Genomic DNA, 12,035 nt, shown 5'->3' on the forward strand with positions numbered 1-12,035 from the left:
AGCTGTAAATTATTTTACAGGAAGGAAAATTCCCACACATCTACACACACAGTACACACACATGAATACAATCATTTATACCATTCAAGCACTTGGGAATACATGCTTGATTAAATGTGAAAACAACTCATTGCAGATGTACGTAAATGTAAATGTGTTCCTGTGCGTGTGCATCCGTCTCTCTATTCATTTAACCACACTTTTGCACACCCACGTTGGGCAAAACTTGTAACTGAACACACGCATACACCCATTTCACAAACGTACTTAACATTCCATTTGCACACATATTTACAGTCAGCACATTAACACTAAATGGATCCTTCCACATTTCTTCCATGCAGACTTTGTTCACAACCTCCCATCACGATTGACTCATTCAACTCTACAGCCAGTCATTTTTCACCAGGCACTCACATGCGATGCATATTTTACTTTTGTTGGATATCCAAATATGAAAGGAGCATATTTACTTTAAGGGAACTTGATACTGTTATGCAGTATCATATAATGGAATCAAGATGAAAGATAGAAATACATGGAAAGAGAGAGAATAAAATTAAGCAATAGATATGTAAAATTAACTAAGTCCAGCTTGTGTGGTCTTAATGTTTGGACACTCTTTAAAACAATGTGGATAATTAAGGTCAACCATAACTGGGGTAGACTGTAATTCATGGTGAAAACACAGGTTTCCCTACTTTTTTTTCTAAGGGGAAAAAGTCAAAATGATTGAGCTCTTACAGCTTTGTTGTGAGGTTTCTTGGCCCAGATATCAATTTAAGCATTCCTCTTGAGTGCATGCTGTTATTCAATGGCAGAGGATGAAAACAGCTGAGGTTTGGATAATAGAGTGGCTTCCCATTTTGGTCTCATATCTCACTTACGTATAGGAAGTCTCTCTGGTCAAAAAAGGTCAGATATAACAGATTGTCATTTTGAAATGTTTTGGAAAAAGTCTAGTTGCCATTTCTGTTTCCAGGGACAGTAAACCATCAAATCCCTAATCCTAAATGTTATGTTCTGTTCACAATCTTCTCATCATTGCTGATCAGGAATTGTTAATGCAAGAAGTGTGGCCCTAGCAAGCCTCAGTGACACATTGCCGTGTCACAGCTTTCAGCAGTAACATGGAGGGCCTTGTTTCAATTATTGTGAATTTAGTGGATGTTCATTTTTTATACCAGGTTCTCACAGTGTCCATTTCTTGCAGATTTGTTATGTTCTCCCTACGTTTGGATTTCCTCAGTGTTCTACAGTTATCCCAAAAAGCATTGGAAAAGTTGTATTTTGATGTTAACAACAGCTTTTTTAATTAACTTCTGTCCATCACTAAGTTACCTGCAGTTACCAAGACATTATTTATATTAGCTAACTTTAGAGAAAACTGCCTTAGCAGTATAGCAGTATTCTGTCTCCAATGATGTGCCTTACTTAGTTTTTTCCATGTTATGTGTTTGATTGCATGGCATTACTTAACAATAATTTGTGTTTGGTTTAAGAATCACATGTAATAAATGTCAACCTTTCATTGAATATAACCACTTTCTTAGAATCACGATTACACAGATACTCATAAAGATGATACTTCTACAGAGGTTGTAACTCCAGCTGTGGAAGATCCCTTTTCTCCTCTCTGTTGTCAATCTGTTTTGTGTTAAGGCTGATTGTGCAGTTGTTGGATATCACATGTCTGAGTTGCATGAATTGACCTTTCAAATGCTATCAGCAGTTATTGAGCTGCTGGATAGCCTGTGAGGCTTACTGAAATACTGTAAACCAAGCCTGATCAGGCATTATTACCTATACTGATTGGAAACTTGATGGAGTATGTGCTGAATTGCTATAGTCCTTTTTTGTCAGGTAAACTGACATATTAAATTTAAATAATATGTCTGGGACATCAATCTGTTAATGCGCAAAATAATATTTGTGTCAAAGCACTCTCATGCATATAGCCAATTTTGCCTACACATCTGACACTCATTTGATCACGTCTTCTTTTCCAGTCGGACTCTACAGTGACTATTACATGTGCAAATGGGAAGTGGAACAAACAGGTCTCATGCGAGCCTGTGGACTGTGGTATGCCAGACAAATACCATGTCCATCCTGCCCATTTCAAGTTCCCTGAAGGCACCACCTATGGCAAGAAGATCACCTTTCAGTGTCGAGAACCTGCCCAGCTTGTAGGTGAGATGCAAAGTGGAGCAAGCCCATACAAAGAAAGGACATTTATGTTCAGGTTGATACCTTTGGAGTCCATGATATTAGATTGAAAGGTTAACAGATGATTATTTTCGGATAACTGTTACATTTCAATGTTAATACCCTATCACCCTGATAAGTTCTATATTTTCATGAATAAATGGTCTTTGATGCACATTTATTTTTACATCTTTATGAACAATTTTGCCATGAGCTTCATCAAAGATTTTTTAATACCGAACTTAACACTTTCTTAACTGAATGTCAGGGTTACACGTTTTTTTCTAATTATCTTATTTACTTTCATTTCAGTCTCTTAATTGTCCATCAGCTTAATTTTTTCTTTATCCTACTTTGATTCCAATTTATTAACCAATTCAATTTGTTTCTCCAATTTCCTCTATACCCCTTTCTCCTCAGGTACAAACAACACCCTTACCTGCCTGGAGGACGGCCTCTGGTCCTTCCCAGAGGCTCTTTGTGAGCTCCGCTGCCCAGCCCCCCCTCCTGTACCCAACGCTGTGCTGCAGACCAAGCGCTGCAATGAGACAGGCCTCAAAGTGGGATCGCTCTGCAAGTACAAGTGCAAGCCAGGCTACCATGTCACCAACAAACCTAAGAGGTAAAGAACATTAGATTTTTTGTTTTAAAGGTCCCCGATTATCCAAAATCCAAATGTTCATGTCTTTTCATGTGTCCCCTCTGCGTTAAGAGATTCTTAAAGTTTCAGGAAAAAAGATTTGCTCCATTTATATAAAAATCTGTCTAAAAATCAGCTGATCAGATTTTCGCCACTTTATGATGTCATAACGGGATTTTGGCTTGTGTTACCATTAGCCAATAACCAACCAAGGTAACACCCCCCCACCTTATCACCTGAATCTCCTCCTATAGAGCAGGGGTTCCCGAGTGGGGGTCACGAGATGATTACAAAATACAAATTCTAAATAAAAAAAATAAAAACATTTTTTATCAATTTTTTAAAATTATAATTAATAATAACGTGTGCCAAAAAAAAATTCAGGGGTGGACTGGCCACCTGTATAATTCCCCCGCAGCGAGGCTCCCCCCGTTGATTATCCACTAGCGCAACTTTTTCATACCAAGGACCACTTAACCAATAAAAAAACACATATCCAAAAACAATAGGCCTGCTAACCACTCCAACAGTACATAATAGCATAGTAATGACAGCTTAACCTTCTCTATATTGCCTCGTTCACACAATAAATCAACAATACAAATACAACTACAGCTTATATAAGCATTTAGTTCAAATGCGATTTAAAATGCTCACAGGCTTTATACCTCTTATGAAATATAGACTACATTTATTAAGGAGTTTATGTCCGAGCCAACAGACTCACAGATCGCTGGCTACTGAGAGATATGCAAAATACACCGCATGTAGTACGACACAAATCTCCGCTGTGGATTTTCAAAACAAAATACAGTAAAACTATGGTTGCAGGCCTAAGTTTAACTCTCTGAGGTCTAAGCAATTTTTTTCACATGATAGGCTCGCCTTGGCGTTTTTCTTGTAAAAATGCTATTAAAACATGAACCTTGCTGACCATCGGGTTGGCTTGCATGGTTTGCCTACCAAATCTAAATTAAAAAGCGTTTATGCAGCCCCAACAACAGTCTCTGATCATCAACAGACTTCATGCAATGCTTCATTGAATGTATTTATTAGATAATAATCTCTCTCTCACTCCTAAAACATCTAAATCTACTTTCAGCATGGATAAATGTTCATGGAATACATCCATTGTTTGTTCTATATGCTTCTTGAAATCCTAACAACACTAATTTTTTCTAGAACAGATTACAAATGTTGGGTTCAGAATTCCAGAAAAGACAGACAACTTCTAAGTTTAACTATGTATTGTAAAGAGAGCAAAATATATATATCACTTGGCCAAGGACTCATCACGTCTTTGGGAATCAAAGCTGTAATCTGTAACCACCAAATCCGTCAAGAGCCTCGAACCTCGTGCGACAATACATGTTATTACACAGGGCGTTGCCCGTACATTTGTGATTGGTCAAGACTAGCTGAAGAGATACCATGGTTTAGACTTGGTTCTCTTTGGTTGGTGCGCAGACTCCAATCTTGGCAACACGATCCTCCAATCAGCATTCGGCCGGCCTGTGGAAGTCCCTCCCTACTCTGGCTCCATCATACTAATTAGTTTTCTCTAACGTTTCTTCAGATATAGTGGGAAACCATCATGTTGCTTCCTAGCTTTGCGGGGGAGCGCGGCTCCCATACAAAGTCAAGGCCGGTGCGATGTGCTGTTCTGACTACCTCTTTGTGTTCTCTCAGTCTCTGCACTCGACCTTGCTACTTTCAATATTGCAAGCTAAACTTTCTTCTGACTATTCCCCTCGTTGGTATCTAACCCATCAGAACCTGGGATTAGTGATTGTGTCTATTTATTCTATAGTCATAGCAATCTCATGAGCACAATAAGCATATAATGTAATAATAAGAATCAGTCTTGTAATTTTATATAAAAAGAATATATAAATGTAAATGTTACAAACAAGTGGCAACATGTGTGACGAAGGTGTTGCGCTGGGCTATATCACACAATAAAAAGTGAAACTTAAGCTCGCTCCATTGCGGAGATATTCCCGCAAATATCGCGATTTACCCGGGACTTCGGGTGGCAGTGTACGCTGTGAAGTTGTTTGCGGCCTGCCAGTAAACCCAAAGCAGAAGAAGAAGAAGAAGTGACGTCAGCGGCTTCATTTGCGTAATCCTCCCTCAGGGACTTATTCCGGTGTGAAAACGATCTACTAGAATATTTCAGGAATTAAAGAGTTCCGGGGAATTAAGTTCCGGGAACTATTCCTGGGAAAAGTACTTGGTGTGAAAGCGCCTATTGTGTTCTTTTCAACCAAATATCTCACAGAGGGGCGTTCGGAGTGGCACCTTATTTTCATCTAAAGTAACAGACACAGAATCAGCACTTTTGAAACAGGGCTGAAACAGAGGGGTTTATGGGATGCTACAATGATCTGTTTGGTATTTCGAGCCAAACACTTCAGAGACATGTTCTCTGTATATCTGAGACCTGTAATATATTGATGAAAAACAATATAATAGGGGACCTTTTAGACATTTTCTGAACCTATATATTAAAACCTCAATAACACCAAACCCACAATTTTAAATGTTAATCACTTCTTTACAGGCGTGCGTTTAAGAGGCAGTGCACAGAGGATGGCAGCTGGCTAGAGGGGGCATGCGAGCCGGTGACTTGTGATCCCCCACCTCCCATCTTCCACGGCTCCTATCACTGTACTGATGGTTTCCGCTTTGACAGCGTTTGCAAACTCAACTGCTCTGATCCAGCCGGTAATGCTGCTATCGCCGCCACAGGAGGCTCTGCCCATACGGTGAGGCTGCTGCACGCTCCATGCAAGCAGGTCTGTCCATCCCTTTCCTCTCGTTCTATTCTTGCTTTACCTATTTGTATGTCTTCTTTTTGTCATGTGTATACAAAGTAGACATTCTCTCTTTTTCCTCCCGTCTTTGCATCCTTACAGTGGATTATTATCAGTGGCATAATGGTTTAGAAATATATAATCGTAATACAATTTCTAATACCAAAAATGCATAATACAGTCATGGTAGCTGATAATAAGATGCAGAATTATTGAGAAGATATTTTCTTCTCAAATGCACTCACTGTCATGACTGATACTTCTTACACTGCCCTCAATGACTAAACGCTCGTCTCTGCCTGCCTGATTTCTCCCTGTCTCCCTTAACCCTACTCAATTTGACGCCATGCTAATTAGATTGCTATTGATTTGCAGAATAGTCTTGATGCCACAGACATTTTGAAATGTATACACCTTTTAATCTGTTCTGCCTCTAAGGCGTTGTGGGTTGGATGCATGATAAACATTGGATTACATTTCCCCCTTTGCAACGGGATGCCATCTCAATGTCCTTGGGCTGCTTGTATTTGCGTGTCATTGTGAGTGTATAATTGTTTGCCTGTCAATAAATGTGTTGTTTTCAGGGCGCTGCGTTCAATGTGATCCGCTGTAGGAAGGATGGAAACTGGACAGGGTCATTCCGCCTATGCCCACACAGCAAAGGCCAGTGTACTTTACCTCAAAACCTCCATCACAGCCTACAGTACTCCTGTAAGCGAGGACACGGCATAGGTCAGTATGCACACATGTACTGTTGTATCATAAGAATTCAGTCTTTTGTACTGCTGATGTCATCTTTCATTGTTGTTTTATTAATTTACAAATGAGAGTCAACAACATTTTAAAACATTGTAATGTGACCAAGCACTTTAAATATCACACAATATCATAAACATTGGAAACATATTATTTAGTATACCTTTGATCTTGTGGTGTTTTGTTAATACTTTTATTGTTTTTTGAGTGTCTGTCTAACTCTTGCTCACACACACACAGGTGAGGAGTGTGAGCTGACGTGCAGAGAGAGTAGCGCCGATGTGGTGATCCTCCCTAGCAACATGACGGTAGAGAGTGTACTTAAAGAGCACTGGAGGAACCCGCACAAAGTCAAGGTAAGTTTGTACGATAGTTTGTGTCCACCTCACAGCTCTAGACGCACTTCACAAACCTCTGCGATCCACAACTCTCATGTAAGGAATTTCATGTATAGTGTCTACATCCTGGGTCTATTAACCACAATACAAAATGCCAGCATGGCAACCCTGCAAACATTTGTGATATATTTTGTATCTTTTCTGTGGAAACAGGCTGTCGCACTCAATGTGAAATTTCAACTACCTCCTTCATTCCCAAATATGCTTTGCAGATTTTTTAGGTATTGTGAGTACATTCAAGTTTTCACAATACAGAACTGACTCTAACTCTATGAAGAATTTGCAAAACCGTTTCCAGTGCCTGTCATCTTAAATAATTCCAATTTTCAGAAATGAACCTACGGCGCTCACTGGTTAATGACCTTGATTTAGATATACCTTATAGCTACAGACTGTTACTGATTATGACTATTTGCTTAAACTGACATGTAGCAAAATACAGGAGTTAGGGGTTATTTTGGGCAAAGGTCATTAAACACAGAACAGTACACCTTGTCCCTGTGGGAGTGCCATTGAGAGCCACCCCATCCCCTATGGTGTCATTTAGGAGGAGTATACACTACACCTATTCTTCTAATTTCACGCTCCCCTTTTAACTTGATTAATGTTAATGATGTGCAATTTATTTTAAGTGTTTTTGTCAACTTAATACCCTTTTAGCTGTTGAGTCAGAGAAAGATCTTAGCATCAAGATTTGCAACCAGAGAAGGAAAAGAGAGAAGTAAAGAAACACGTTGTATTTTGCACTGCATTTTTCTCCCTACAACTCCTTTTGTTTTTGTTTCAGTCACACCGAGTCAGCAGCTTTTGTGTGGTTGATGTCGGGAGAGAGGGGTGGCTTGGCCCACGTGGACATGAAATGATCTGTTTTTCATGGATTTGTGTAATTGATATGATTTGTGCTCAGTGGTAATTTGAGACCTGAAGCTAGGCTGTTGGGGGCAGTGAATAGCACATGATAAGTCAAGTAGTGTGGGTGGTGGGGTGAGACATCCACCAGTGTTAAGAGGTCAGAAGAGGAAGAATTGTTGATGATATTGTGTGCTTAACCATGTGCACACCAACACACGCACAGCTTTCTCCCAATAGTCAGTGAAATGATTAGCAGAGAGAAATGTGCCTTCATTTGTAAGACATTACATTTAGAAGCAAAATATCCAAGGGTTAAGTCCAACAGACGCATATGTCTAAGATATAAGATACAAGGAATGCACAGGGCTGACATGAAAGGGTATTAAGAGACAATAACAGGAGGTTGCTATGGTGGAAAAAGATATCAATCATGACATGTGCTTACAGTTGTAGTAATAAGTTGGAGTAGACATCATAACATACTTCTAAACTCCCCTCTATGTTGAGATTCTTTATACAGTGTCTAAAAGAGGATTAATGTCCCCAAGAACACTTTCTAGTTCTACTTTGCTGAGTTGGAGGTGAGCATTGCCCACCTTAATAAGTGATGTTGATTAATTGCCTTTAAACTAGTTGTATTTTGGTTCTTAGTGTGACCCACTTAGAATTCTCCCTTGTTTCCCTACCTCCACTTCCTCATCTTCTTTCTTTCCTATCCCTCTATCTCTAACAATCCCCCCCCCCCCCCCCCCCCCCCCGCACCCTCCTCCCCCTTTATCAGCAAAATTACCCTGTCGGGCTTGCTGCAGAATTATTCATTTTCTACATGACATGACCTCGTCTGTGGTGGCGCTGAGATAGGGATCTATTTTTAAGTGGTATCAGCGCCCGAGGAGGCTTCAGAGGGTGAGGATCCTATACGTAGTTAGGGGTGAGGCCAGGCCACGATCATGGATTATCATGATTTACGGCCTTGCTGAGGGAGAAAAAAAAGAATGAGAGAGAGGGGAAGAAAAGGGGTTTCTGGATGACATCATACACTGCATGGGAGAAAAAAGAATAAAAGTACAGTAGTTGCAAAAAGTTTCACCTATAAGAAAAAATAATGTGCTTAATCTTCCATCGTATAGGGACTAGCCATCAACGCCCTCCATACAGAGAAAACGTGCATGCACACCAAAGATCTTCCTATGCAGTACTATGTCGCAGTAGTAAAACGACTACACTCCAGTTGCCCTCAGATGCTATGTTGTTCTTTCTCTCCATCATCAACCCCCCATCTTTTATTTTTTGCATTGATTTGCTGACTGCACTGAAATGAAAAATACCTTAGTTTGCAGCAACAAAAGAAAAGCTAGTCAATTTTGGCAGATATTGGGACACAGGGGGTTTTACGAAAATGAACCATCTAAGGTCAGTCAGTCCATTGTGGTGGATGACAGTTCTGATCATGCACACTACTATCCAAGTCTGGGGTCATACTTGTGCTGTTCACAAAAGAGTAAACTCATTTTTTTTGTTCATAACTGCCCCTACGCCTAACAAATACACTATATGAAAACAACACCACAACAGTGCACATGTATGTATTTTCATGTACCTACAGTTAATAGGCGCGTTCACACCAAGTACTTTTCCCACAAAGGTTCCTGAGAACTACGATTTAGTTGCGTTCACACCAAAAAGTCCCAGGGACTAAATTAGTTCTAGAGAACCTTTTTTACCCCCTTTTCAGTCCCTGCTAGAGAGCAGAGACTTGGAGAAAAAGATTCCTGTGTCTGATTGGCTGGGCGGAATGCAAACCACGCCCCGTCAAATTCCCCAAAACGTTTGTGAAGCCGCCATTTTATTATCCTCGCATTGCATTATTAGCATTAGTATTAGCCCAGCGCAGAAACGGAGAGAGACTAACTTATGACATCACAAAATAAAACATGGGAACGGTGGAGATGAGGAAGTGTCGGCGTTCTGGCCGTTTACTCTGAAGGCTTCAGTAGAAGCTGCTGGGAGTCCCAGCAGCTTCTACTGAAGCCAGTCCCTAACTCCGGGGACTTCCGGCCGGGGATTTTGGGCGGCACTGCAGTATACGCCTTGAAGTTGTTTGCGGCCTGCCAGTAAACCCAAAGCAGAAGAAGAAGAAGTGACGTCAGCGGCTTCATTTGCCTAATCCACCCGTTCTTATTATACATCCATGAATCTACCCCCAGGAACTAATTTCCGTTGTGAACGCGATCTGTACTTAGTTCATGAGACCTAAAGAGTTCTCAGGAACCTTTGTGGGAAAAGTACTTGGTGTGAACGCGCCTAATACCCTAATACATGCATTTGCACATGCCGGGACACATGATATGCACAGTGCGGCCCAAATAAACCCCCAACTTCTATTTTATCTTTCAGAATATAGTCTGTACCATGGGACTCAAATGGTATCCACACCCAGAATTGCTCCACTGCATCAAAGGATGTGAGGTAAGGGCTCAAACTGAATTAGATTGTTGTTTCTGTCTTTGTTTGTGTGGAGTAATAGTCTCATCTATCATATTAGACATAAAGACTATTTCTTTCATCATCCTTGATCTCAAATCTTAACGAGTGATTAGATTTTTTCTGATATGATATGTTGCCATATTTCAGTTTAGACGTTTATAGTGGCCCAAATAACAGTTTGCTCTGCTTTTATGATAAATATACATATTTGTTCATGCTTATGAAAAAAAACATTGACATGCTTGTCTGTTCAGATTTTTGTTGTTGAAATAGCAACCTCATGGACAAGGAAAAAGTGACAACAAGAGGTTACAAAAGTTTGCTTTTATACAAATAAATCTTCATTTTAGTACCCCTTCAAAGTTAGTTTAATTTAATTGTATTCGCTGTGCTTGACATGTGGAATTTGACTATTTAATGGAATAATATATTGGCTAGTCATGTAATTTACTGTCTTGTCAGAATACTTGTGTTTATAGGTCATTTTCCAGGTAGGGCTAGATCAGTTAATGTTTTGCTTTCAACAGGCTAACTGCTGTTGGGATTAATTAAGAATGTATTAGTGTTTTACCACACTGCCAGTAGCTATTCACATTTTTAATTTCTGAAGCCAGTTGCTGAGGACAACCTCCTGCACAGAGCGCACAGGTGGTTTTTAGCATCTTTCCACTTAGGCATTTATAAGCCAGTTATATATGCTTTTGCCACAAGGGTATCCGGTATCAGAATAACTGGTGCGGCTCATTGCCACTCATTAGCTTGCTGTAATCTGATGTTATGATTTATTAATACTGATTTATTACTTCTTACCCCTTAATAACGTGCTAAATGTTTCTTTCCTCTAAAAATGGACCATCCATGTCTATAAAATACAACATGTGAAAGAATTCTACTTCACGTCGTGCAAGAATGATATCATCTACTCAAGTTTGTTTAGGCCAATTGTATAACCTGATTGGTAACCCAAGTGGAGAGGGTGGGGCCAACCCAATAAATCACCTTATTGGAGTGTTTTGTGAAGTGAACAGTTTATGGTATTATTACTCAGTTTGATTTACGGTTCTGGCCCACTAAGGGCTTAAAAAGTCACATTGAAAGATGAGGGAAATTTAGTGCGTGAGATTCATCAGCAAATTTATCCAGAGACCTCTAAAAGGCCCTGAAATGCTCAAGACCACAAGAACAATGGCCGTATTTGGTTATTCACCTTTTCACCATTATGAACCAGTTTAAAGGTGGCACTTAGATTGGATAGTGTTTTTCACTAAATAGCCACTCTTTCTGATCCCTCTGGTATAGCCATTCATGGGAGACAACTACTGTGATGCGGTCAACAACAGAGCCTTCTGTAACTATGATGGAGGAGACTGCTGCCAATCCACAGTCAAGACCAAGAAGGTTAGTGGCATGCTCATCATATACCTCACCCATCACACAAATAGATGTTGTTGGACACTGAGTCAGTGTTTCTTCCCCAACTGGAGACACACAAAGCTTAGGCTAAAATCCCAACTCCTGCATGGGATCATCTCCGCCTTTCACTGTGCCGATCACTCTCAGTCTTCATTTTCTTGCTTCCATGCATCCAGTGGAAATTGCCATTATCAAGCTTTGACATTTATATGATAATGACCTCTGACACAAGGTAAGGATAACAAAAACCACAAATGAAAATACTGGTGAAGCCTGCAGTATTTCACTTCATGGAACATCGCTAAACAGATTCTTCCTTTCTTGCTGTGTCCAACCTTACATTGCTGTTAGATAGATTACTGACACTATATCCAAGTCTGTGGGCGTTTTCAGTCTTCATCAATAGTCTTTGTTTTCTGTCAAATGATGTTTCCTGATGTGAATGATGTTTGTATTTGTCTTTGT

General features: G+C 40.0%; 1 protein-coding gene across 2 annotated transcripts in view; it reads left to right on the forward strand.

Moving 5' to 3' along the window:
* Window positions 1-12,035, forward strand: part of pappaa (pregnancy-associated plasma protein A, pappalysin 1a) — an 89,129-nt gene that overhangs the window by 61,244 nt on the left and 15,850 nt on the right. Inside the window, exons 15-21 of one of the 2 annotated variants that reach the window (XM_079660139.1) lie at window positions 2,010-2,193; window positions 2,629-2,830; window positions 5,412-5,646; window positions 6,249-6,396; window positions 6,661-6,776; window positions 10,068-10,139; window positions 11,457-11,555. In XM_079660139.1, coding sequence (XP_079516265.1) covers window positions 2,010-2,193; window positions 2,629-2,830; window positions 5,412-5,646; window positions 6,249-6,396; window positions 6,661-6,776; window positions 10,068-10,139; window positions 11,457-11,555 — 1,056 coding nt within the window. The remainder of the gene's footprint in view (window positions 1-2,009; window positions 2,194-2,628; window positions 2,831-5,411; window positions 5,647-6,248; window positions 6,397-6,660; window positions 6,777-10,067; window positions 10,140-11,456; window positions 11,556-12,035) is intronic. The other variant, XM_079660140.1, reaches the window with a different exon arrangement.

This window comes from Notothenia rossii, assembly GCF_949606895.1.
Source record: "Notothenia rossii genome assembly, chromosome: 11".
Classification (NCBI taxonomy): domain Eukaryota; kingdom Metazoa; phylum Chordata; class Actinopteri; order Perciformes; family Nototheniidae; genus Notothenia; species Notothenia rossii.